General features: G+C 46.4%; 3 protein-coding genes across 13 annotated transcripts in view; 2 read left to right on the top strand and 1 right to left on the bottom strand.

Moving 5' to 3' along the window:
- The window catches only part of MIB2 (MIB E3 ubiquitin protein ligase 2), a 38,918-nt gene extending 29,720 nt beyond the window's left edge, over positions 1 to 9,198 (top strand). For all 4 annotated transcript variants that reach the window (XM_069874761.1, XM_069874760.1, XM_069874759.1 and 1 more), the window contains 6 exons: positions 570 to 696; positions 1,725 to 1,955; positions 3,234 to 3,412; positions 4,523 to 4,707; positions 5,496 to 5,561; positions 7,360 to 9,198. In XM_069874761.1, coding sequence (XP_069730862.1) covers positions 570 to 696; positions 1,725 to 1,955; positions 3,234 to 3,412; positions 4,523 to 4,707; positions 5,496 to 5,561; positions 7,360 to 7,601 — 1,030 coding nt within the window. In that variant the 3' untranslated portion in view covers positions 7,602 to 9,198. The remainder of the gene's footprint in view (positions 1 to 569; positions 697 to 1,724; positions 1,956 to 3,233; positions 3,413 to 4,522; positions 4,708 to 5,495; positions 5,562 to 7,359) is intronic.
- Positions 9,199 to 16,196: 6,998 nt separating this feature from the next.
- On the top strand, positions 16,197 to 23,790 carry MMP23B (matrix metallopeptidase 23B). Its single transcript, XM_069874803.1, has 8 exons — positions 16,197 to 16,716; positions 18,940 to 19,085; positions 20,042 to 20,181; positions 21,270 to 21,437; positions 21,635 to 21,799; positions 22,331 to 22,441; positions 22,780 to 22,906; positions 23,381 to 23,790. Exons 1-8 carry the CDS (start codon positions 16,546 to 16,548, stop codon positions 23,553 to 23,555), a joined length of 1,203 nt encoding a protein of 400 aa, XP_069730904.1. The 5' UTR covers positions 16,197 to 16,545; the 3' UTR covers positions 23,556 to 23,790.
- The window catches only part of LOC138730047 (cyclin-dependent kinase 11B), a 35,467-nt gene continuing 32,891 nt past the window's right edge, over positions 23,707 to 26,282 (bottom strand). For 5 of the 8 annotated variants that reach the window (XM_069874773.1, XM_069874766.1, XM_069874767.1 and 2 more), the window contains one exon: positions 23,707 to 26,133. In XM_069874773.1, coding sequence (XP_069730874.1) covers positions 26,041 to 26,133 — 93 coding nt within the window. In that variant the 3' untranslated portion in view covers positions 23,707 to 26,040. The remainder of the gene's footprint in view (positions 26,134 to 26,282) is intronic. The other 3 variants (XR_011338992.1, XR_011338993.1, XR_011338994.1) reach the window with 3 other exon arrangements.

Here is a 26,282-nt window from a genome sequence, read left to right as displayed (position 1 = left end):
AAGAAGGCATCAGATGTAGTTCTAGACAGCTTAGGAAGGAAGTGGTTGGTTATGCATTTCTTGGGTTTAGATATGGCTAGGTCTAGCTGTTGCCCTCCTTCTCACCTTCATGAATTCACAGGAAACTGCTGCCTGCTTTCCCCATCCCATCTTTCTCATACCTCCTTACCTTGACTACAAAATCTGTCTGCTCCTGGCTAGCCTCTGTAAGTGTTTGGGTTCACACATGGAAGGACAGGAGGAAGGTCTGCAGTAAACACTACTTTCAAAAGACTGTGTCTAACTGAAAGCCTCTGGAATTCTTCCAAGAATAAATCTACTTATTATTTTCATAGCAATGTGAGTTTACCCTGCTTTAGTACATGATAACTGTAGGGGTTTGTTTTATTCTTGTAACTCAATCTGAGAGACAGAGGGACTGCTCTGCATCCTGAGTGCAGCTTGTGGTGCTGCTTGTGAAATCATAAACATTCATAACTACCGAGCAGGAGAGGCAGCCCTGTCTCTCCTGCGTTGTTTTCATTCGTGAAAAGTAACTCTTCCATCTCTGTTAACCTCTGACACTCTAGAGCCATACAAAAGATTCTAGCAAGAGCTCGGCAGCTGGTTGACTCCAAAAAGGAAGATGGCTTCACCGCCCTGCACCTTGCTGCTCTCAATAATCACAAAGAAGTGGCAGAAATTCTCATCAAAGAGGTAAGGAATGAAACAAAACCAGCAACAACAAAAATTCCCGTCTGTTCCACTCCCAAACCCCTGCATTTCCTAAACACTGTGATAGAACCATAAAACGGTTTGAGTTGGAAGGGACCTTAAAGCCCATCCAGTTCCAACCCTCCTGCCATGGGCAGGGACGACTTCTGTGGGATCAGGTTGCTCATAGACTCATCCAACCTGGCCTTGAATGCTTACAGAGGTGGAGTTTCCCCAGCCAGAGGGGAGATTTAGGTGAGATATTAGGAAGAAATGTTTTCCAGTGAGGGTGCTGAAGCGCTGGTGCAGCTTGCCCAGAGAAGTCATGGATGCCCCATCCCTGGAGATGCTCAAGGTGTTTTTGTCAGTGCTCCTGGGTTTTGTTTCTTGGTTTTGGTCACTTGCTGCCTGGGTTTTCCCAGCTTTACAAAGGGGATCCAAACAGCTAGAACAAGACTTTAGAGGATTTACAAATGAGTGCCATAGAGGAGTGTGTCTGTGATTGCTGTATTTCTGGTCTGGTGTAACCACTGTGTTAGCAGAGCCTTATCTTTAGAGGCTCCCTGTCTGTAACCCTTGCTGCTGCCTTTCCCTCCAGCTGCAGAGGGCAGATTGATTCAGATTCAAACAGGTTTTTCTCCTCCTTGCTTTGAAGAGGAGAAATCAAAGCACAACAGGTGGCAGGGAATCAATATTGCTTTAGAGGAGCTCATCCATGACTGTTTGCTTGGAGCAGTTCCAGGGTTTGGTTATGTCAAGGAAGTGATGAGTTGTCATATCCAAGTCGTCACCAGGAAAACGTTATCTGTGTCTTGGTTGGGAACTTGGCTTCCAGTCCTCCCATTCTTGATATTTGAGGTGTGTGGGCCATGTGGCCAAGATACAGAGGGCTGGATCATGTAGTTCTGTTTCGTCTCTCTGTCCTGTTGTCCTGATGAAGATGGCTTGAGACTTGGGGCACTGCAGCTGCAGCATTCTTCTTCAGCCAAACTTGGCAGCAACTCACTCTGGATGCAATTCTTCTCTTCAAGGGTCGCTGTGATGTCAACCTCAAGAACAACCGTAACCAGACACCGCTGCACCTTGCTGTCATCCAGGGACACGTAGAGATGGTGCAGCTGCTGGTCAGTGAAGGGAGCGATGTCAATGCTGAAGATGAAGATGGGGATACAGCCATGCACATCGCCTTGGAACGGCAGCAGCTCATGTCTGTCATGATGGAGAAGCGTGAAGGGGAGATGGGGCTGTCCCTCCTTTCCAAGGTGAGCTGGGAGTAGGAGGAATTCCAGCACCAAGGGAAGGAAAACGTTCGATGTTAGAATGATAGGAGATAGTGGGATCTAAGGGTACAAAGGAAGGCAGGGAAATTGTGTAAAGCCGGTCCAGTTGAGGAGTGTGGAAACAAGTCTTGCTTGTGGGAAAGCAAGAATACATCCTCTGAGGCCTCTGAGGATGCGTTTGAATTTATAGCTTGAAATTTCACATAGTCAGACAGCAATTCATACTGTCTCCCCTGATACTTTTATTAGCTTTGCATGCTTCTTTCTTGACATGGGAAAGGTCATGAATCCAGTTGCAGAGCCAAGAGTCTTGAGTTTAATTCGTGCCCAAGAACCACAGCAATTCATTTCTGTCTGATGGCATGAAAAATATGAGGATAGCTAACCACAAACACCCAGTTATCTGCAGATGTAGAGCAGAATGCAAGAGGTGAGAGGTATCAGGTTGAAAGATAAAGGCTATGATGTTAGAAAGCTGAACTGGATTTCACTCTGTTAGTCTGTATTCACGGGTATATAAGGAACAGAGATATTGAACTAGTCCCTCAAAGTGTTCTGCCATCCAGATAAATACCAGATTTGCAGGGCAAACCGAGAGTGCAGGCAGTGGTTATGCTTCATGGTTGGCATGACAAGGATTCTATTGTAGGGACAATTTAGTACAGTGGAAAATCTGGCGTGTGTTTGTTTTATTGTGATTTGAAATCAAAGAGTCATAGAATGGTTTGAATTGGAAGGGACCATGAAGGTCATCTAGTCCAGCCCGCTGCATTGAGCAGGAAGGATCAGAATAAATTGTATCTAGATGCCACAGACTCCTTCATGTCTAGTTTTACTTGCCCTGATCTACCTGCCCTGGACTTTTGAGGCAGTGGAAAATTTGTGTTGATTTCAGATTAGCTTGGATAATTTGCACAAAAACTTTGCTTTTTGAATAGCTGCCACTTAGCGCTCTATACACCATCTGTACAGGTATGGTGTGGGGCCTGCAGTGTCCCTCCTTGTCACTATCTGAAGACATGAATGCCTGTTACTATGATTAGAAATTATTAGCACCAGTTAGGACCAGTCTTATGCACTCTTGTTCCCGGAATGCAGGATTTTCATCTGCTGTTTACAAGCTGGAGGATCTTTTTATGTTTTCATTGCACTTTCAAATATGAAGTATAAGGATTAAGACTTTGTTTAGAACTTGGTACAGATCAAAGCCACGTAACAGGAACTTTTTCTGTTAACAGAGTGTTTTTCAACATCTTTTAGCTGCAGGCTTCTGGATTTCTTGGAAACGTAGAGCTGAATGTTGGAACCGCAATTGCATGTTACTTAGCGCAAGAAGGAGCGGATATTAATTATGCAAACCATCGGGGAAAGTCTCCTTTAGACCTCATTACAGATGGAAGGATTGTCCAGATCATCAAGGACTTCTCACAGAAATTCAGGTAAACCACATCCTCTGTAAAGGAGCTATAACGTACTTCCTCACAAAATCAGTGCACTGTGGTGTCACTGCAGGCAGCTGCTGTTCCAGGGGGGATGAAGCACCTTTGAAACGCTTTGGATGTCAGTCTGAGCACCTCCAGTTTCATCTGGAGTTGGTGGATGACCCCATGTTTCTGGAGGGGTTTGTTAGGGGTGCATACGGCCATTTGAAAGAGTTGGGAAACGCAGATTCGTACTGCTTGGTGCAAACTCACCCTCTTGACTTAGGGCAGGCCCTGAGGCAGCCTGAGAGGACTGGCCACTGAAGCCAAGAGCAATTCTGGGTTCTCTTTTACTTTCTTTGGATTCTGGAGTTACAGATATTTCAAGTCTAAACACAAGTCTAAGCCACAACAAAAGAGTGGGCAGCAGAATCTGCAGGATTTAATTTACTCCAGAGCTAGATAAATGCTTGGTTTTCAACTGATAAGAGAAATAGCTGAGAAAATGCCAAAGGGAGAGCGGCAGGTCAAAGATGGCTTTATCTCGGGCTCAGAGAAACATTTGTTTAGATTTTGACTCTGCAAACATGAAAGACAAATTCTGTTTGATCTGAGGGCACAGATCCTGTTACCAGGGAGGTGGAACCATGCAGCAGCCACCATAACTGGCTAATGTGACTGAAATCAAGAACTCTAGAAGAGGAAGAGTATCTGGGGTTTATATACCTTTATTATGAAGCTACTGCCACTTTGGTAGGAGGCTGGATAGCAGCTTCCTCCAAGAAACTTACTGACTATATATGAAAAGACCAAAAAGCACCCCTTCTCAATACTCTGAGTGGGCCAGGGAGTTTTTGGCAGCACTGAAAACATTTGCTGGGAAATGACCATCCTTGCCCCTTCGGTTCAGTCATTAATCGTCCTGGCAAGTTAGATCCAGTTAGAATCCTGGCTCCTAGGGGCTAAGTTGGTCCCATCAGAGCAATCAAGGTTCACAAGTTTAGGCTACCTGAGCATCTGCTGCCCACTCTGTGGAGTGTTTGCCAGGGGTCGGTACAATTTTATCTGGTTGCTGAAGGACGACCTGGAGTATGGGACTCAAGTTCTATTATGTATTCGTCATTGCAGGGAACAACAGGTTTCTTCTGATAGCTCAACTATCACCTGCAGCCTTCGCCGTGTGCACACCACCCCCAACACAATGACCAACCTTAGTGTCTCCAGTGTGGCTGTCCCCACAGAGTGCCTGGTCTGCTCAGAGCTGGCCTTGCTCATCCATTTCTTCCCGTGCCAGCACAGCATTGTGTGTGAAGGTAACTCCATTCTGGTGGGTTTTTTTCACCTTTTTAAAACACTTTTTCTTTCCTGTTCCACCAGCTTCTGTAGCTGGACTCACATAAGTCAAGCTCTGTTTAGACACAAACCTATGGTACTATTTGTGTCCTGAGACAACCCTGGGATGATTTCAGCACCACCATCTTAGATAAGATGTCCAAAGCTCTTTATGAAAAGCACGGAATGTTCCGACCACCTGCTGGTTAGGACCCCAGGCAGTTTTGCTTGAGCTTATAGATGTCCTGGGTAATTCAGAAGGAAAGCCAGATGTTTCAGTTCTAGCTGGCAGTGATTTATCCATCAAAATCCTCCTGGGAAGGATTTCCCTCTTCTCTGGCATTTGTAACTGGCTTGCATTTCATTTGTTCTAAGGGCAGCCTGTTCAAACATGTCAGCAAGTTTGTTATCTCGCGAGGAACTCAGAATCTGACCGCAGGGAACTTGCTAAGGACTGTGTGCCACAGCTGCATGTTTTTCCCTCAGAGAAAAGGGCTGTTTTGATTTGCAGTGCAGCAGTTACAGTAACACAGATAACTGAGGACTTAAAGATGTTCTATTTGCTAGTAGCATAGCAAAGACTAAACCAAGAGACTAGGACACAGCTCAAAAAGAAGGTTATTTCCTCATTTCTGTGCAGAAACCACTTCTTAACCATCTAGGAAGATCTCAGCTTGTTCAAAGCTGTTGTTCTTGACTCTGTGTTCTTACTAAATATTCTGGCATCAGTCGGCTTAATCGTAATCTCCTCTTGTATCATTCATGGCAGAATGCTCCAGGAGAATGAAGAAGTGCATCAAATGTCAAGTGACGATAACCAAAAAACTAAAACAAGGTATGTTTGCTGTTGCTGCCACTAAGAGCTGTGGTCAGCATTAGTCTGAGCAGTGCCAGTGATCTTTAGTAGAATATGCAAAAGGAAAGGAGCTGATTTTTTTTGTTTTTTGGGGGGAATTTGGAGGGGTTATATGTGTGTGCCTGCTGCATTGTCTGCCTTTAGATAGGAACAGGTAGGTGCTCTAAGGTGTCACGCGCCATGCTCAAGGTGCGTAGACAGGACATTTGAAGACGCTTGTCTTGTGCCTATTTTATGTATTGAAAGCTAATATCAGGTTATCTGTGTGTCAGTTCTAACTATTTTCACAGGCAGTGATTTAACAGTGAAAACTTGTGAGAAAGGAGAAATTACATCTTGTGAAAGCCTTGCTTTTCCTTTGGCTGAAATTACAGTGTCTATGCAGGGCTGGCATTAGCCAGCTATCCAGGAATCCTTGAGATTCATGTCTTTGAAAAAGCTCTTTAGCCTGATTCCAAACAGATTGTCTTCTGTTCGCGTTCTCTGTGTCTGAAATGGGCTACATTATGCAAGTCAGCAAGCTAGGGCAGGTTTGCACTTGCTTTGGAATTACTGCAGGTTGCCCTTTGAAGCTTTTTCCATAGCGATTGTGAGGGCTGATGTCTTTCTAGCTGCGATCACTCTTACGGCATGTGCACGTGAAAATGAATTGCACGTGCTGCTGCTCATGGCTTAGCATTGTGAGCACCTTCGTCGGAGTCAGGCTATAGTCTTGTGACTTGAGGCCAGGACAGAAGAACCAAGAATCTGTCCCGAGGCATTGGACACAAACAGCTGGCAAAGGCATGAATCCTCTTTGGAACTCCATAATGCAAAGGATAGCAAGTTTACCTGACAGCAGGCAGGAACATTTGTCTTTGCTACAGACTGGCAACAAAATAGTGATGAGAATTCCAAATGAGACATTTGCATGCAGCTTTCCACTGGAGGAGGAACGTCAAGGGCTCTTGAGAATACCAGCAGTGCTTCCTCATCAGTGATGTCTTCAGTGTTTACCTTTAGCAAGTTCCCCATCCCCAGACTTGCTTCACCTTTATGAATTTGAAATCACTTCTTGCGCCACTTAAGTGCAACTATTTCCAGAGTAGATGGGGAAAGGGACATCTAGAGTGAAGTGTAAAGCTGCCCAATCAGAGATTGAGGAGCAGAAGATGAACAGTGTCTGTATTAAGCTGAAACCAGGAATAGTCTATTTACCTAAGCTGGTAGTCGCCCAGGATTTGGGATCCTCTCATTTCATAGAGTGGCTTAATTACTCTATTTTATTTAGCTTCATCTATGCAAAAGTCAACCTAAGTGATGTCAAAAAGGTTTCTTCTTGTTTTAGCATTTGTGTCCTGAAAGACTTAACCAGAAATTTGAATCCTGCATGTGAACAGGAGATTGAGAGGATGCAGGATGGATAGCGCTGTGCGGACTGCCAGGCTAGTGTGGCAGAGCTTCCTAACCAGCATTGAATGTTTTTACTTGAAGGTAGCAGCAGCGTATTTCAGAACACCAAGGCAGGACATCTCAGGCAACATTTTGAGACCAAATTCAAACAAAACCACACACAGCCCCAAACCAGCTGAGCTAAATCGAGGAAAGCAACACTGGCTAGTCTGCAAAAAGCATCACCTCAGGCTTTTCGTTTGAGGAATCCCTGGATAAGGCTCAGTGAAGAGAGTTTAGTCTGAATTAATTGCTACTCTTGAGGAGCAGAGTCTGACTAAAGAGGCACTACATGAGGCAGAGCACAGTAGTGACTTAACTCTCTTCCTGCTCTCCACCCCTGCAGACAGCACCGAGGTGGAGTGCAGCCCAAGCTCTGAATCCACTGATCAGAAGAAGCTCATGGAGGAGCTGCAGAACCGCTACCGGCAGATGGAAGAGCGCATCACCTGCCCCATTTGCATCGATAACCAAATCAAACTGATCTTCCAGTGTGGACATGGCTCCTGCCCAGACTGCAGCACAGCCCTTACCGTCTGCCCCATCTGCCGGCAGGCTATCCGGGAGAGGATTCCGATCTTTGTCTAAGGATGCGCTTGCTTCCTTTCCCATTCCCACCTCCCCCCTTCACTTCCTTTTTGTTTGCATTTTAGGTGAGAAGCGCTAGTCAGGCTGGTGTGTTTGGCTACCTGCAAAGCCATCCTGAGAGAGAGGGGAGCAAATCACTGATGTGACTTGGGTGGAGGTGGAGGGAGTCCCCTCCCTGCGCAGTGTCCTAAGGGCAAGGAGCGGTTCGTGAGGGCCGTGCTGCTGATCCAGTAGAGAACACTGACCCGTCTACTGAAGGCAAAGAGACTTTCAGACCCAGAGACAAATAGATTTCCATGTGCGGATGTTTTCAACAGCATCCAGCTCCAGTGACTGCATCGTGTCTAGTGCCCTGCGGTGTCAGGTTTGCAGCCTTGCGTTGCTCCAAGAGGAGATGCTGCAGGAGGATGTACCTTATACTGCAGCGGGCAACGGCAAAGCATATGCTTCCACTTCATGTGAGGAGATACTGGAGGAGATCAGCCATGGCATCAGCTCTCCCAGACGCCCATCAGTGGCAGGGAAGGGGTGTCCTAAGACAGCATGCTCTCCAAACTAGTGTTGACGGGCTCCACTTGGACAGACAGAGACAAATCTGGATGTAATGAGATCCTAAAGACAGAGCGTGTGCCTTAGAGATAAAGTAGTGAACACTGATTGGAGAAAATATGTTGTTACAAGTATTTCTAACCTCTAAGTGACACTCTTCGTCCATATATATTTTTTTTTGGCACAACCGTGTGTTCAGAGACTCCTGAGCTTTCTATCCATAATGCCAAAGGCAGGTGTTAAATACTCCAATCAAAGTGTAAAGAAAATAAATAGTAATAATTAAGATGTGAGAGAAAGGGATTTCATTTTTGGTTTTGTTTTGCAGCAAAACTTAATAAAATAAAATATATATTTTCCTGAGCATTAAAATGAATGTACAAAGAGTAGCTGAAATATGGATCAGCTGTATTGTGTTTTCCAACTGTCTGACTGAAGAAATGTTATCCACTGAGTCCATCCTGTAATGTAACTGTCAATGGAAGTGGCAACCGTAGGGCTAGCATGCCACGCGTGGCTCTTCGTAGACAGACGTGTTTGCGTGTGTGTTGTAATATTTAACGACACGATTATACACGAGCATAATACTGTTTGTTACATGTTGCAAGCAATATTTAAAGCGAACAAAAAGACTGTGTTCCTCTGCTATCTTTGTTTGTTAGCAAAGAGGTGGCAAATCTTTTAAATGATTTTTTTAGCTGTGTGGAGTCGTGGAGTATGTGGTAATTAGAGGAGTGTTTATTACTTCATGATCCCTTGGTGTTGTGAGGAAGGCTTCTGTCACAGCCCCCAGCTGCCACAGAGAATCTTTGTCAAGGTATTCACTCAAGGCTGTTACAGTTTCAGTGGACTTCTTTTGAGCCATGAAAATGTATCGGATTTAACCCCTGAATTATGTGGTTGGGTTGATTTAACACCCAAATAACCTACAGATGAATCTCTGAATAGACTCCAGTAAAAATCTGAGATGCAAATACTCATTTACTTATTTCCTACGAGTTCATAGCAGTGTAAATTCCTTTGGAATAAACGAGGCATTGCCCCAAAACGTTTGCTGTATTGTGGTAGGGCAGCAGGAGAAAAGCACTGGACAAAGGCTGTTTACAAATTACAAGACTGAGCCATCTTCAGAGGGAGAGAGCTGCTTTACCTGCTCTTTGGTGCAAGAGAATAACCTTCCCCTCTATACCCCACCTCTGTGCCGAGTGCTTTTTGAAATACAGTTCTTTAAAAAGGCTCTACATCAAATCCAACACCATCTACTAAAGGTGGAACTGGTTGATGCCTTATCGTGTTGGCCAGGTTGGACGGGGCCTTGAGCAGCTGGATCCAGTGGGAGGTGTCCAGCACCAGGGGGGTGGGACTGGATGGACTTTAAGGTCCCTTCCAACCCAAACTGTTCTCTGATTCTGTGTGTTAACTGCTGGCACCTGGGAAGAGGGGACAGAAGTGGCAAACTGCTCGATGGCTCTCATGTTATTTCTTATGCCTAAGGTGTCGAGTTGTTCAGGAGAAAATCAACAGGGAGAATCTGCTTCATTTGTGTTACAATTTCTTTGGATACAAAACGAAGAGAGGCTTCCAAGTGAGTATTCTCCCTAAAGGAAAAAAATCGTCGGAAGACTGCAGCCTTCAATTTCCAAGCTGCGCAGCTGTTACAGAAAATGGAGCTCCTTTGGGGTTTTTTCCTGAGTAATGAAAAGAGAAAAGGTCCCTTCAATTTTATGTTTAAATTTTATAAAATGCATTTCCATTTTGAGATTTCCTGATCTTGTTTTTATCTCTGAAATTCATTGTGTGGCCAAGTTAGAGATGGAATTTTACATTATAATATTCCTGCTTAAGAGCTACAGAAACAGTTTGTAAACAGAGCTTTCAGACTGGGAGTATAGTACTTCATTTCCCTGTTCTCACTGTGATTGCTTATGAGGAGCAAGAGTTGAGCTGTTAAGCACCATTTTGACCGTTTTATTTTCCTAGTGAGAAGAGGGAATTGCTGCACCACAAGAGAAGAACCAAGATGGTCAGTGGAGCCTCTGGAACGAGAGATAATGGAAGGGAAGCGGATGCCCATATGTGCCAGGTACATGTTTGGCGAGCTCAGCTCCGTGGGATTCTGAGGCTTCGAAGAAGAGAGGAAGGTTCTCCTGGTTTATCTTTCCTGGTGAGCTTGCTTGCACGGAGGGCCAGGATCGGAGAGTGACGCGTGGCCGATGGAGTGCCATGCTGGGTGGGATGGGAAGCTTTGTGTACTTGCTAATTCATCTAGTTTGTGTCTAATCTGGCCTGTACTCTCAGATAGGTTCTCTGCTGCAATCTAGGCTTGAATCTGAAGTATGAGAAGAAAAAAGTATTAGCAGGAGAAGAGCCGAGAGCCTAGACTAAGATGAGGAGCCACATTAAATTTAGCTAAATTATGAGAGAGGGAACGTGGGGGAAGATGTTCCTCTCCTTTCCCCTTTTCCTACCAGTTGGTGTTCCTGGTTCTAGGAACAGCAGGGGGCTGAAGAGAGGCGTGGAGATGTCAGAGCAGTACGCAAATGCTCTTTTAAAGACGGAAGGTAAATATTGTCATTGTTTAATTGGTGTGGGCAGCGTGTAACATTCTGTTTGATGTTTATTACCAGTTGCTCTCCCACGAATGAGACCAATGGGCCTTCTACAAATGAACCAGGGAGCTCCTGGTTTTCACTGGGGCTTCTGCCATCTCCTGAAATGCGGTTCTGTACCTCACAGCCGTGTTCAGCAGTGTTTTTGAAAGGAAACAATCTTGCTGAGTCTTTCTGGTGTAAAAATTAAAGTATAATAGGGCAGCACAGCGTATCTCATACACAGAAGCAGGGTCTCTAAATCACTTCCTTTTGGAAATGTGGCCAAAAGTCCATGATTTACAGACAGCATGAGACTGAGGGAGTAGAGAGAGGGAGGTTGCTTGTTGGAGAGGAGAGTCAGGAAAAGAACCTGTCTCTTTGATTATGATCCCAATAGTCCTCCCAGGATTTCAGGAGGATTGTTCCATCCACAGAGATTACAGATTATTAGTACAGCCTACCAAAGAGCAACAACAAAATATCCCCACCCAGGGAAGTAATTCTTACTCCTTTATGGACACACTTTATTTAATCTGTGTGCTGAGAAAAAGTCCTCACTCATTTCATTCCTGAAATTCTCCTCCCTGCGTGGCCATGACTGGACTACAGACCTTCTGACTAGGGTCAAGACCCTGCCTCCAGTAACACAAGGTCAGGCCAGTGCAGGCACTTCTGTGAGCTGCAGCTCCAAAAATTGACAGTTAAGCAAAATATTCCATTTTCTTTGCCAGCTGGAGCAAGCCCTTGTTTTCAGCTCATTTGCTATTCAGCGGACCATGGATTTTTCTAGGAACATCAGCAGATGCTGATCACGAGGGGCTGCATGATAGAAAGTGGGAAAATGCTTGGGGACTAAAGAACAGTCTTATTCTCCCCCTCCCTGGGGAATGTTGCTCCCTGCTGTGGCAGATACGATTCTTTTTAGTCCGTGACCCACTGTAAAGTACAAGTTTTAACTGCTGTGTTCCCACAGGAACCATGCAAGAATGTTGGGTTGGCCCTTGCCAAAGTTGAGATGAAGGGATAAATGTGTAAGTGATTTTTAAAATCAGAGCTATATGAAGATTTGCTAATTCTTTTCACATGGGCCACCGAGAAGCCAACAAGTGGTAAATCACATTCAGATGTGTGCTCTCCCCTCCCCTGCCTGTGGCCTGGAGTTGGTCTGGTGCCCTAGAGATGAAATGTTGATGCTTTGAGCCATCAGATCTGATCAGATGCCTTTTTTTACCTCCTTCCCTCCTTCCTTTCTTCTTTCTTTCCCTCCTTCCTTCCTCCTTTCCCCACCTCCGGGTAGTACTTCCATCTCACAACAGGGGAAGCTAAAGAGAGCAGTTTGTTCCGAGACTGAATAATATGCACTTAATCCATGAATAAGAGGTTTCATGAGAGAGGAGATTAATTTTGGATAGTCAGACAGCTGCAGTTCTAGCCCTAATGGGTGTTCTCCATGTAGCAGCTCTTAGTGTGAGTTTAGCTATGTTGTAATAGATGGTTCTTGTGTCAAACGAGGCGGTGCCAACACGCTTCCCGCTGCACCAGGGCTAACTTTCCTTTGAAATGAGGCAAATGTAGCAGAGAGAGCAATTAAGAAATAGTGCTTAAAGCGCCATTTAATGTTAACCATGCTGAATAATCAGGAGGAGAGAAATGCTAAGAATAATCCATGGAAATGAGAGAGTATTTGTCTTTGAGCTAAACTTGCCCTTGGGAATGGCACCATATGTCGTGCATTGTGTGGCAGCCCTGCAATTAAGACTGAAAAGAGCAAAGCAAGACCGAGGTGATCTAACAAGGAAAATTGATTGTGTTGTGCAAAGGATCCAATCCTTTATGTTCTCCATAGTCTCTAGTTGACCATTGTGAGGTTTATGCAACATTCATTCCTCTCTGACAGCTGCTTTCTCATGTGACAGTTACTGCACGCAGAGGTCTCGGCATATGCTTGCTTACAAAATCCCAGCTCCCTGCAAATGAGCAGCAGCGAGCAGGACCTGGATAACAGCGTGAAGGCAAAGCAGAGTCAGTTCTGTCCCCTGCCGTCCGCTCCGATTCCCCATGACACCATATGGATTCCCTCAAAGTGTAATGTGTTCCGTTGCTTTTAGACACTGTGCAGAAACTGCAGCCAGGAATGTTTCTCTCTCCAAATATAGTCAGGATGACAGTTCTCGCCTGTAGTCCAAACCAAATATCCGCACTTGAGAACCCGAGACCTCTCGAATTCAGCAGAACTCTGAAGTCACAGCAGCAGCAGCTCTCTGCGCCTGTATAAAAGCTGTCCTTTCAGGGGCTCGGGCTGTGCCATAAAGCATGGGGAATATTGGAAAAGACAGAGAGAAAGCTTCAGAGTTCTGGCTGACTCCTTGCTCTGGGCACAGAGCAGAACTGGCTCCCAGAGGGAGTCTGAGGAGTCGTCTGAAGCATTCGAAAGAGGCTTAAGTTGTGACAAGTGCTGCAGTTATGAGGCCACTGATGGCTGCGTCTGAGAGTCCTTTAAACACAAGTATCTCTTGGGAAAGCCATGATGTTCTTAACCCAGGGCAGGGAAGAGGGATGAAAAGTCAACAGATGTGCACTCTGGTTCTAATAATCCTTAAAATATCTACAGAAGAGAGCTGTGCTTGAAATTTAACAACCTAAGTATAAAGCTGAAATTTCGCTCTTTACCAGCAGCAGCACTGAGGATCTTGCCCCACCAAGGGCACAGTGACTTTATCAGAAGCATTGTTAGTCTGCACAGCATTAAATTCCTGTGTCTCCCTTAGCTCCGCAAGTCACATCTGTAAGTTCTGAAAACCTCAGCATAAGAGCTTTCCTCATCTGATTCTCATTGCCCCAGTAACTGAGATTTGTCTTGGCCTTACTGCTGAGCTGGTTTCTGAGCAAATACTTGGCTTCAATTTTGAAAGCTCTGAAAGCGTCCTGCAGCCAGTGGTGTGGTAAAGCTGGAGGCACAGGCACTGCATTTCGATGTGGATGAGCTCTGTGTTTCCAGCTTACGGGGGGAAAGCAAACTACGTGCTCTCCAACAAACCCAGCGCTGTCACTTCTCATCCATCAAGGCATAACCTGCTCGCTACCTTGACAGGGAAGCAGGATTCAAAATGTCACAGAGGTCACAAATCATTTCTGCAGCTAAAGATTCCTGTTCACCCACCGCATGTGGTGCAAAAGTAAATATACAGAATAGGCTCTGTTTGCATTCAGACACTGCAGTAACTGGTGGACAAGGGCTTGCCTGCGTTAACCTTAAGTGGCTGCATGAATAATTATGAAAACAATAAGATCCTCAAGCGTGCACTTTTGCTAAAGCTCTAGGTGCTGGCATGGGAGAGGTCTGAGCCAGATGTAGTTTACAGAAAGGCTAATAATCTTTACCTTGTGACAAAGAAAATTCTTCATGCTCTCAGGCTATGTGATTGTGTGAGTTCTCAAGCTGTGCTTTAAAACTCAGGTTCGTACAGCCATCTTCAGAAAGAGAAAGGCACTGACTGAGTGCCAGGAAGCTTTTCATGCTCCTGCTCTGCCAGACTCTGTACTTGACCTCAGGCAAGTGTTTTCTTCTGCACAGCAGGGTCTTAACCTGCGAGGTGCAGATAACTGCACCACTTCCCTACCTTCCAGGCTGATGGGAGAATAAATGCTCTGAGTGACTGAGATGCTCGGATGCTCTGGCAAGTGGAAATGACCTACGTAACCATGTATAGGTTAAAATCTTTTTCAAACACTGCTGACTGCCCAGCCACACGAAAGATGGATGCTCTCAATGCTGTTATGCAGTTCTGTGACTGAAACTCAGTGTTCTTCCAGCACTGTGTTTGCGAGCAGTGTTTTTCTTTGGAGCCAGTACTGCTTTACTGGAGAAGAGTCCTTGGCTGAAGTTTTTCAGTCCCATTCCAAGGCAGGTTTTGACTTCAAGGCTTCCCTTCTCAATCAGTCTTTCTGCAGATGTGTTCTCATCTACAGACTCTGACAGAAACTTCTTCAGGGCACTTCAGACGCTGATAAGTTTAGGAGTGTGGTGTTACCAGTTCCTCACTTCATACCGCGGTCTACGGCTGAAACCACAAATGGAGGTGCCTTTGACCACTCTTTGGAGCTCCAAACAAAGCACTTTTTCTGAGTGCTCATGCACGGGCGTGTTTCACTCTGCCAGCCTTGCTACCGAGGTAGAGGGGTAACTGTCCCTAGAAAGCAGCTACCGGCTGAGAGGAGCCAGTGTCTCAGACCGCTGCAGTCGGCTGCTCTGGCCCACAGGAGTTCGGTCCCTGTACCCTTGCTTTCTGCTCTTTCTCTTCCTCCTGCTTCCAGCTTTCCTTTTGTAATCCTTTCCATAACTTCCTTCCATGCTGCTCCTTATTCTGTCCCTCTCCTGGTATCTGTTGGACTCAATGATCCAGTGGGTCTCATCCAACCTGGTGATTCTATGATTCTGTGATCTTCACAACTGCTGCACTTCAGCGACTCTCTACAGAAAGCATCTTTTTTCTCCAGGGGGAAGCTTGGTGAAAATTGAGAAAGAAAATTTTCGTGATCTTCTGAGTTCTTTAGAAGCTCATGGCCAGCTTTAGTCTGAAAATACATGACACTTATAAAATGCCACAGGCTTGAGTATGAGCTATGGAAAAAAGGATTCAAATGAAACCATTCTGCATTATTTAAAAGTGCGAGAAGTTTCTGAAACCTTTCAAATGCTTTGGATATCCCCTAGGATTGTTTTATACTGGCTGGCCGCAAAACTACCCCCTCCCTGCCTTTTGCTTGTGAAACTGGGAGATTGCAGAGTTCCTTTGCCTCTGTCTGGTCAGAACTGTTTAGCCAAGGAGCCAGCCCTTTGTGACCAGGCAGCAAAGTGCAGCTCTTTATTAAAACCTGAGGATTTCTGAGTAAGCTTCTTAGGAAGTCCTAAAGTGACTTCATGTCTGCAGCCTGGAGATGTCTTAAAGGACTCAACAGCTTTAGGCAAAGTGACCACTTCTCCACGTCAGCCTTTCTGATGTGCCGAAGGTCCCCAGAGCAGCGCGATTCTGAAAATACTTGTCCTCGCATCGCAGAATCACTAGGTTAGAAAAGACCTTCGAGATCACCTAGCGCAACCGTATCTGTCCACTACTGATACCCCTTAGTGGGCAGCTCCCAAGGACAAGAGACATTGCAGGTCCCTGGCTTGGTGTCATGGAAGAGGGAGTTGATGTTTACTTTTATCTGAGTTTGTAAACTCCCTGAGCAGCATTTCCAAAGCAGAGGAGCCCTGCCTGCTGCCTCCCAGCATCTCATTTTTCATCCTGCTCCTGAAGGCAGCCCCTGATGAATGACAGCTCTTCCAGCATTAAGCATCCCCGATGAAACATTCCAAGGGCATGATGCTGCCTTCTGCATTCCATGTTTCTGCCCCCTCCCCCTATTTTTTCACTACATAAAGCTGACAACTGCAGAGCTGTCCTCTGAGGATACAGTCAGTTAAAGAATAGAGTTCATGTCTGTCCCAGCTTGTTTCACTTTGCTGCTTTTCCCCCGCCAGCCCAATTTTCAGCTGTGGTAATATGAGACCGCTTGGCAGAGGCTGAGAGAATCTTTGGCACATTGGAAAGAGGCTTAATGTAAAGTCTACATTTTTATTTTTTTTTATTATTTTTTTAGGGCCTTTTTGAAGCCCTAGCGGTTCTGCACAGCTTTGGCAGTAACTGCAGAGCTGCTCACAAATGCTCCGAGTGGAACTGTGAGCACTAGGATTACCCATGCTGTAAGAGAATGTCTTAGCATCTATTGCATCTCTCTCTAAAAAAGCATTGAAGACCGACATGGATCAAGTAGAACAACCCTCTGCAGATGGAAGGAAGAGCTTCCTCCCAGTGGACAAGAGAAGGAGCGGTGGCTGTGGGACTGTTGTGGGATTTTTATGCGTATTCCCCGTGGTGGCTTTGCTGGCAGCTGTGGGGGATCCAGCTGGAGTGGCCGTTCAGAAGAGTCAGGTAGGAGAAAGGGTTTGAGTCTCAAATGCTTGAAAGGGGAGTGGGGGCATCAAATCTATGTGCATGCGAGTTCTTTTTAGGAGATGGATAAATTCAAGAAGCAATCTAAATCATATATAAATAACTGTTAAGGCAGCGAGATCTGTTTATGGCTGTTTGAGTCCCTTTTTGCAGAGGATCCTGAAGGTGATTATGCAGCTGAGTAAAATCAGATTATTAGAGACACGTATGCAGCTTGCAGACAACCAGACAGTGAATGCACAGATGATTTGGGTTGTTTCCCTTCAGAGCTCTGGCTTTTCTTCCAGGCAGCTCTGCTGTCCCAGCCTAGTGTGATGTGGCATGCATATATTCGGATTTCCCTAGCAGAAGCTTTCCGAGGAGCTCCAGAGGCTCGTGGTGTGCGAGATCTACGCCGGGAGTTAACTGGCCCTGCAGGAACTTTAGCCGATACTCGCTTTGTCAAGGTCTGTCCATTAGCAAGAGTTCCTGGGACAGGCTGGTTGGGGACAACTGTAGTGAGGCTCTAGGGCTCTCAAAAACTGTAGCTTTTAGCTTAGTTATTAATTTTATAAAACACAGTCTTCTCTAAGTGCTCGTGTCCTCTCCTGCTGTTTGTGTTTATGAAAACCCTTGTTTGCCTCGCATGCTCAGGGATCTTACTAACAGGTACTGAATCAGAGTTGAGATACGGTTTGGTTTATGGAAGGGGAGCTGCGTGCCAGGAGAGAAAGAGAGGAATGAATTACATTCATTGCTTATTGCAACTCTGTGAAGTAAATTAACAGAGATCTGACTCCACAGGATGAATAAAGCAGAGCTGGGTTGTTGACCAGTGTTTGTTGCAGTTGTTGACGGGGAGAATCGAAGCACGTGTCCTTCCTGTACCTCCCAAGCTGTTTGAGACCTTTACTCCCAGTCGAATGGGTTTCCTCCTGGGAGCAGCTGACCTCTTCTCCAGTTCTGGGTATTCCTGTGGTCCTGGTTCTTTGGCATAATCAGACAGATCCTTGGATCCAGATTATACTGGGAAATTTTTAACTAGGTCATCCCATTTCTGTTGGAATCCTCTATCTGAGCTGCAGCGTATGTGTGGTACCCCACCCTTTCTCATTCATTTTGCAGCACATTCTTAATTAAAAGCCTCCTGGTGCAAGGAGGTCAAGGGCTGAGCAGAACACCTGAGCAAGAGAACTCAGCCCTCAGCCCCTTCTAGATGTCATGACTGAGTCGGATGCAGGTTTCAGTGATTGCTGTTGGGCATCAGTCACCTTTTACTTTGTGGTGTATTTTGAGGAGAAGCTTCCTAGGGAATCCTACATTGTGTAGAACGTGCTGGGAGAGGCTGCACAAGCTCCTGCTGCTGCAGCTTCTGTAGCATCGAGGTGCTGAGGGGCAGCGTTTAGTGATTGATATGAATGGTTGGACTCGATGATCCAGTGGGTCCTTTCCAACCTGGTGATTCTATGATTCTCTGATTGCTGCTGTGCGCACCGCTTAGCAAGTGTCTTGGTGCCTCCCGAGCAAAGACTTCAGTGCCTTAGCCCTGAAAAGGGGAGGTAGAGCAGGGAGACTTCCAGAGAGCCATGGCGAGTCCCATCCTTTTACCTCCACTCCTCAGGACTAAAAGGCTTTTATAGTTTACGTCAGACCTGTCATCACATTCGATGTCTACTGTGTGATGGCTGAGATGCACTCCAGGGTTTCCAGGGCTTTTATTTACTTTGAAGGCATTTCAGATCCACAGTGCAGCTTTATAGAGAGCTCTGCACAAAGGGCTGCCTGTTTTACTCATTTGTTCAGTATTTAATTTCTTCTGTGGTGACGCTGGAGAGCAATAGCAAAGTGAAAAGGAAATGAGAACTTTCCAGGAAGAGCTGCAGAGTCGCTGTGGCCAGAGTCTACCGAGGCCTCGTTCCTGCTGCTCTCCAAGAGGCGAGCAGAGTGGCTGCGCTTCTGGAATTCTGCAGCAGCTCCAGGGAGCCTGCAGTGCTGCTCCCTTTCGCTGCGTTCTGATCCAAGATATGCCCCGAGAGCTCACAGTGCAGCCCCTGCCCTGCTCTGCTCTGAACTGCTGCCCTGCTCCTGGCAGCTGGACACCCAGACGGGAGCAGCAGTTGTGTCTCCAACCTCCAAACGTCCCATGTCTGAGAGTTTTTCTTATACACTCTTCAATCCTGCTCTCCCTCGTGTCCCTTTCAACCTCTTGTTTTATCTTTTAAGGAAGATGCCACATCACCTGCTCTCCGTGGAGCGAGTGCCTCTGCTTTGCACAGTCCAGCCTTCCCACCTCGGCCGCCGGCACGGAGGAAACGCTACACGATCACCCCCGGGCACCTGAAATGGGATCACTTCAACCTGACGTACAAGTATGGACTCGCACTGGCCCTGAGAGTTCGCATTTTCAAAGCGACACTGGGGTCTGAGTTTTTCCTGCCACGGGTGTAGATGTTGACCACATGGACATTGCTAAATCCATTGGCTAGTGAACAGGTAGCTGCTAAAGCTGCTCCAAAGTAGGAGGATTTCTACAAACACTCCACCTCTCCTTAGCTGGGCATCGTGTAGCACACACGGCTGCTTGCTGAGGCTTCTTAGAGTTAAACAAACTGTTCGGGGGCTTCCCAGAACTAGGGGCTTCCCTCAGAAGGCAGTGAATTCAATATTAATTCTGTCACGAACCTAAGCCATCACAGAGGAAAATCCCTGTTGAAAGGCTCTGTGATTTCAGGATGACAGAGCTCTGTTAGTGCTTTCGGGAATCTCTTTCTGTTGCCTTTAGGAAAGGATCCAGACTCGTAGGTTGTTAACAAATAAGCAATGAAGTGCGCTTGGCAATTCTAGGGTGAGGGAGTGTTAACCCAAACATTTTCAGACATTTCTGCCAAGGAAAGTGCTGTCCAGATCCCTGATTCCCAGCTGGGTTTTACCCCTTCTCAGCCCCAGCAGTGCCACGGAGGCCCAGGTTTGATAGGACGGAGCTATGTAAACGGGCAGTGCTGGTGCTGCTTTCAACAAGCAGCCTGTCCAGACATAAGCTGATGGAGTCCTTTGGATTTTCACCCTGAACTGCTTCTCGTTGCTGTCTGGCTCTACTGCTGCTGCTGGCACGAGGCAGTGTCAGTCACGTTGGTGTTTAACCACGGAGCTGCTCTCTTCCTTACGCTGGCAGGGACTGAGCAGCCCCCGAAGCTGCAAGCGACTCCTGTTCTGAACCCATTAGAATGAATGGAAAGACTCCGTTCTCTGATGTAGCACTGAGAGCCTTCAGCCGATGTTTGAGAAGGGAAGAGTGTTTTCCTGAAGTTGTTCTGTGTTCCTACAGAATCCTGTCCTTCCCAAGGAACCTCATAAATGCCAGGGACACGCGCAAGGGTCTGGCGGCTGCGTTCCGAATGTGGAGTGAAGTTTCGCCGTTCAGCTTCAGAGAAGTGCCACGTCACGTAGAGAGCGACTTGAAAATAGGTAAGAGAGCACGGGCTCCTGTGCTGACAGACACTGCTGTGCATGTCCTTCCATTGTAAACTGGGAGCTCGGAGGCAGAAGATACTTCTGCTTTCTGTGTGCTCTCGGTAGGGCTTCTCGGACAAGGATTGGGGCATCATTTCCTTTTAATCACTTCGAGAAACTACTTTTAGTTGCTCTAAGAAGACATTAGTATCATGATTAACACGTTCTGTGGATCTTGCAGTCAAGAAAGCTTTAGGTGTTTGGTGATAATTAACCCTCAGAGTGTGCCAGCCTGTGTATGGTTTCAGTCTCCCTCCTGTTGATGCTGTCAAGCACCATCTTTTCTCTGTCCTCCCTCTCCTTCCCTTCCTTCTGCCCCTCTGTCCCTGCACCGTAGTTGCTTCCCAAGTTTCTCCGGCCTAGAAGAACATCAGTGCTGAGGCGTTATCTGCTGGATCTCAACTCCAGCTGTAAATTCTTCCTGGGATTTATGGTTTGTGTGAAGTAACAACTTCCTGTGCAGATGGCAACAACACTGAGATAACCAGCACATTTACCATTGTTTCGCAACGTGCTCTTCACTCATGTGTTGCATGACGCCGCTCGCAAGCACATGATTTGCTTTCCCCGTGTCTGGCTGTCACGTGTGAGCTCCAGGTGGCCCGATTCCAGCAGACACGGGACAGGGCGATGCTACCGTGCCGCTAGCAAAAAGACGGCAAGGATCTATGACTAAAGGCTCTCTGATTATTTACATTTAGAATGGAACGATTCCATCCTGGGGTTATCATCCCACTGTCCAGTTGCTCCCCCACCACAAAGTTTCCATGTGATGTTGCAAAAAGAGCTCGTCATTCCTTGTGGAAAAGTAGACTCATTCGTGTCCATCGGAAACAGCTCTGAACCCAGGGTCTGAGTATATTTTGTACCACGCAGCCATCATTCCTGACAGCCGCTTTGCATTTATTTTCCCTTTTGTGGTTCTGTAGGTTGGAAAATGTGCGGGATACCGTTCAGACCCGTAGCAATCCCGAGTTTAGAGCTGTGTGTGTCCTGGAGGGGCTGCGACGTGATACACTAAATCTGCTGCTGCTCCTCCACAGGCTTCTACTCTATCAACCACACGGACTGCCTGGAGTCTCTCATCCACCACTGCTTCGATGGAACCACAGGGGAACTCGCCCACGCCTTCTTCCCACCCAACGGGGAGATCCATTTTGATGACCATGAATACTGGATATTGGGAAACACGCGGTTCAGCTGGAAGAAAGGTAAGACGTCTCGGGGAGCACTGAATGAAAGCCTGTAGGATTTGGATTTCAGTCCTTGTTCGGGGCTTTACCCAAGCACCTACAGAGAAGGTGAGACCACACCCTCCCGCTGATAAAGTGTTTCCTCTGGATTTACACCAGGATTATCAAAAGGGCTTCAGGCCGCAATGCCGACTGGTTTTCCATTTCTCTTCCAGGCGTTTGGCTCACGGATCTGGTACACGTAGCTGCCCATGAGATCGGCCACGCCTTAGGACTCATGCACTCGCTGAACCCCAACGCTCTCATGCACATCAACGCCACTTTGACTGGGAAAAAGACCATCTCGCAAGACGAAGTGTGGGGGATTCACCGGCTTTACGGTAGGGCAGCCAGGGTCGTGCTCTGGGCTCTTCTCTTTGAAGAACGTTTGCCTAAAGCGAAGCTCTCGGCTGTCAGACAGGGCAGTTGTAGCCGTAGAGAGCCCCAGGTTTTGCGTTTATACACAAGGGAAGGGAAAAGCTCAGATGCAAAGGAAGGAGGAAGGCAAACAGCTGTTAATGACTCATTTGGCTGGACTTGGGTCTATCAATACAAGATGACAAAACCCTCCACAAACCAAACAGGCTGGGGCAAAATCCTCAAGCCCCAGCACCTTTGTCTGCTACTCTTCAAACCGTACCTAGACTGAGAAATAGCGACTTCCTTGCATCACTGCTGCTGCTGCTTGGAGGCAGCTCAGTACCTGCCCCACTGCTCATACAATAACACCTCCTGCTTCTGGTTTCAGGTCTTTCCTGCCCCAGTTCTACCATTTATATCAAAAAATCTAATTGAGGTGAAATGTCAATTTGGTTTTTTGGAAGGAACGTTCCACCCTGGTCCTTCTAATGCCTGGTCTCCTTCCGTTTCAGGCTGCAAAGATAGATTATTCATGTGCCCATCATGGGCACGAAAAGGTTTCTGCGAGAAACGGAGGAGGCTGATGAAAAAGCACTGTCCATCTACCTGCGACTTCTGCTACGGTAGCCAGCGGCTTCTGCGATTCTTGGGGGGGGGTTGCAGAGGGAGGAGGTAGAAGTGAAGTGGTGTTTGCTGCAGGGATAGGCAGGATCTGAATTCCGCACCAGGGATCGGTGGATGCATAGACACGAAACAGGAAAGTTGGTTTTTGTCCGTCTCTGACCATTTCCGTGCCACAAAACTGTTACCAATCTATCCAAGAACTGCTCAGAGGAGCCATTTCTAAATTGATTCTTTCAAGGTTTGCATAATTCTGTGAGCATGTTTTGGAGTGACTAAAGCTTGAGAATGAGATAAGCTAACTTGCACCTTTTCTCTCTCTCTCACCTCTGCTGGAAAGAATTCCCGTTTCCAACGGTGCCCCCTACTCTGCCCCCACCCAGGACCAAAACCAAAACTGTTTCTGAAGGCAGGAACGTCACCTTCCGCTGCGGACAGAAGATCATTCATAAAAAAGGCAAAGTTTAGTAAGTGTTCTGTCATTTCTTCCACTCCTTCAGGGGGCTTCGCAGCTCACAGACCAAAAAGGATGAGGAAGGATGATAAAACAGCGTAAATAAGAATGCAGTCTGGGTTCTGGAGCATGTCAGTGTCTCGTTTGGCACCCAGAGCAGGAAAAAGGGGGGCTGATGGCGAGAGGGAGTGTGCAAATCCTGTTCATAGCAGTGCAGAGCTTTTAGTTTGAAAGCGGAGCGCTCAGAAAGGAGCAAGCCAAGGTGAAAATGGATAAAATCCAATTTGAATATATAGTACAGAGAATTCTCACCCCTGCAACAAATTCCCTGGCCCACTTACTGCAGGTTTTTACAGAGTGATGTTTACCCTTTGACCTAACAGCATATTAGCTCTTACTGCTGTACAACCGTGTGAGTTCTGGGAGTACCTAAAACCGAGATGCACACACTGCATGGAGTTTAATTCTCTTGTTTTTCTCGTGACAGCTGGTATAAAGATAAGGAGCTGCTGGAGTACTCCTACCCGGGTTACTTATCCTTAAATGAAGATCACATGAGCATCATTGCAAATGCAATTAATGAAGGAACTTACACTTGTATAGTAAAGAAAAAAGGAAGAATCTTGACTACTTATTCCTGGAGAATCAGGCTGAAGCACTAACAAGGCCCTGGAACGAGCACTTCAGTTACTGCTGGTTCTGTTTCCAATTCAAAACGTTTCTTTGGCATTTGATATTTAATCTCCAGTTGTGCAATTGAACTTTGAAATCAGCTGCTTGCAGACCTTGGGCAAAAGAGACTCTGAGACTTGGTTACTGGAATGTAAAACTTCTCCAAATCAGTTTTAATGATAAAGAATTGAACCCGTAGGTGCTGTACAGAGAATTAAAGACTTTTTTTAAATAGTAAAGTGTCAGATGTTGCAGTTAAGCCGTGCAGATCACTGCAGGCTGCTGAAAAACACAAACACAGCTCATCAAACAGGGATGAACAGAGTGCTGGCTCGGCTCCGTGGCACTGGAGGCAGAGGTGCTGTGGAAGGACAAGGACCCGCTCCCTGCTGTAAGTGCTTTGCTGTCGCTCTGTTCGATCTGGTGCATGGCACAAGAAGAACTTTTTAATAAGTACAAGACCCGATATTGCTTTATTTGTCAGGAGGAAAAGGTAGGGTCACAACAAACCCTTTCCACAGTGCGACATGTTCAGTTTGAGCATCCATAGAACAACTTTTTACCCGCAACCGCTTTCCCATGTCTGTGTTTATTACGTGTGTGTAATCGTATCCCAAGAGAGCATTTACCTCCACCAGGAGCTCCTCAGAACTTGTCCCTCAGGTGTCTGGTCAGGAAGCCACCGGATTCCTTCAGTACCAATGAGGTAATTTCCATCACTGTCCTCGAAGTCACCAAGCCCCATCCACCAGGAAACCAGCGTGAGTATCGGGGGGCACGGGCTGGTGCACTCGCGCTCTGGAGCGCTCGCTTGCTCTGTTAGGAATCCCTGACAGTCGTTACGCTTAGCACGATCCTTACCCAGTGTTAAAGCTGCCCCCCTTCCTCTTTGCTGAGGTTCGTCCTGTTCCAATTGTCCTCTTAACCTCTTGAAACAAGTTTGTTCCTACCTAAAAGCACAAAACTGCGAGGCATCTCCCACGCGGCGGCAGAGGTCGGCAGGCTGGGCTGATTTCTGAATTGGAGCCGAGTTCTTCTCTGGGCGAGGGCAGCACAAGCACAAGGGCAAAGAAAGGAACTGAGAGTGGCTGGTGCAGCTGCAGCGACTGTAATTGTGCTCGCAGACTTTTAGCACAAGCTCTGCACAGATTTCCTGCGCCGCTGTGTTCTTAGAACAGGTCACAGAAAAACGGCTTCTCCATGGGCTGTAGCAAAAAAACCTGCTTTACGCTGGGTTATTGGGCTCCACCTCAGAGTCTTGCTAAAATCATTGCTACATCAGTGACGACGAGCAACAGAGCTGCTTCTCCCTCAGTACGAGGCAGAGAACAGCTCTGCATTCCTCCACAGAAAACAAACCCAACCCAACCGTGCTGTTCTCAAAACGTACCACGTTAGGACATCGCAATTCCAGCTCCACGGCCTTTACCCAGAAAACCCTTAAAATGCACTGAAACTGATGGAATGTTTATAATTTGAGTTAAGCCTTTTACTGGACTGGTGCCCGGTTCTGGCTGCATGAATACCCCACGATTTTCCAAATCCTCCCGTTCCCAGAAAAGAACGATCACATTCCATACACCGGAGCCTCAGAAGGCTGCGCTATTCCAACACGACTCCTCTGGTCTTTCATCTTATCAGAAAAGGATTGGAATATGGCGTTACACAATCAGTAAGGAGAGAAGAAGGGCATATTTAAAAGAACTTTCTATAGAAAATAAAGTTTCCAGTCTCCATATTAAATCTGTTTGATTTATAAAACAATAGAGCACTTCTTTTGCACAAATGCCATCATAAATACACACACCTAGCACATCAAACGGCAAGTACGGCAGCTCGGAGTGCACCCAAAAACATTATGAATATTGAGCCAACACAGCCTTGCAAAGGCAAGTGAGAGGAAAGGAACCCAGAACTGCCATAGTTTTGTGCCCTAACGGTGTTCAGATGCATACAATTTACTTACAATAAAAAAAGGAGGTTACTGGCCCAGGCTGACAATTTGCAGTAACGGCGTCAGCACAGATCTGGGGGGAAAAAATTTTCCACTTTCGAAGTCTTAATGCGACCAACATCCAGGTATGCTGCATGTGAAGAAATGAATCCTTCATGCTGGTAAGCAATTAAAAATGTATTTTTTAATTCTACAAATTTACAAGGAAAAAAGAAAAAAAAAAACCCAAATCAAAACAACCCCCCCCAAAAAAATCCTAGAAGTAAACCAGAAACTGTTCCAGGATTTTACTTCAAGTGAAATTTTGCAATGATCCCTGGTTTTTCAGGTAAACTCCAGTCCTCTAATGGAATGCTGCAGTTTTACCCCACGCCCAGCAAAAGCTTTGACTCTGTGACAAGATTTGAGTTTTGCCCTGTGAAAAACATCAAGTCTGATGTAAAGAACAGAACTGGGGCACTCAGAAACCCACTCACATGAACGGTTCTCTCTTCCTTTTGTGCCCTCCTTTCACGTTGTGTTTAGAACTTGAGGCTGAAGCCGGGTCCTGCAGCAGACGCTCCTTGATTTGTGGTGGTCAGATGAAAACCTGTGTCCTTCAGATCATCGTCACCCTGGGAAGACCAACCACAGGTCACTGATCAGCGTCTGTGCAGAGCATTTCTCTCTCCAACACAACAAGCTGAACAGCAACAAATATCAAAAGTATCTCTAAGAGATGAGAAACAGGTTCAATTTAGTGACCATAGCTAAGGTCGATGCA

Source organism: Phaenicophaeus curvirostris, chromosome 22 (genome assembly GCF_032191515.1).
Source record: "Phaenicophaeus curvirostris isolate KB17595 chromosome 22, BPBGC_Pcur_1.0, whole genome shotgun sequence".
Lineage (NCBI taxonomy): Eukaryota > Metazoa > Chordata > Aves > Cuculiformes > Cuculidae > Phaenicophaeus > Phaenicophaeus curvirostris.
Note: the sequence above shows the minus strand (reverse complement) of the source record. Positions and strands in the feature narration are given on the sequence as shown.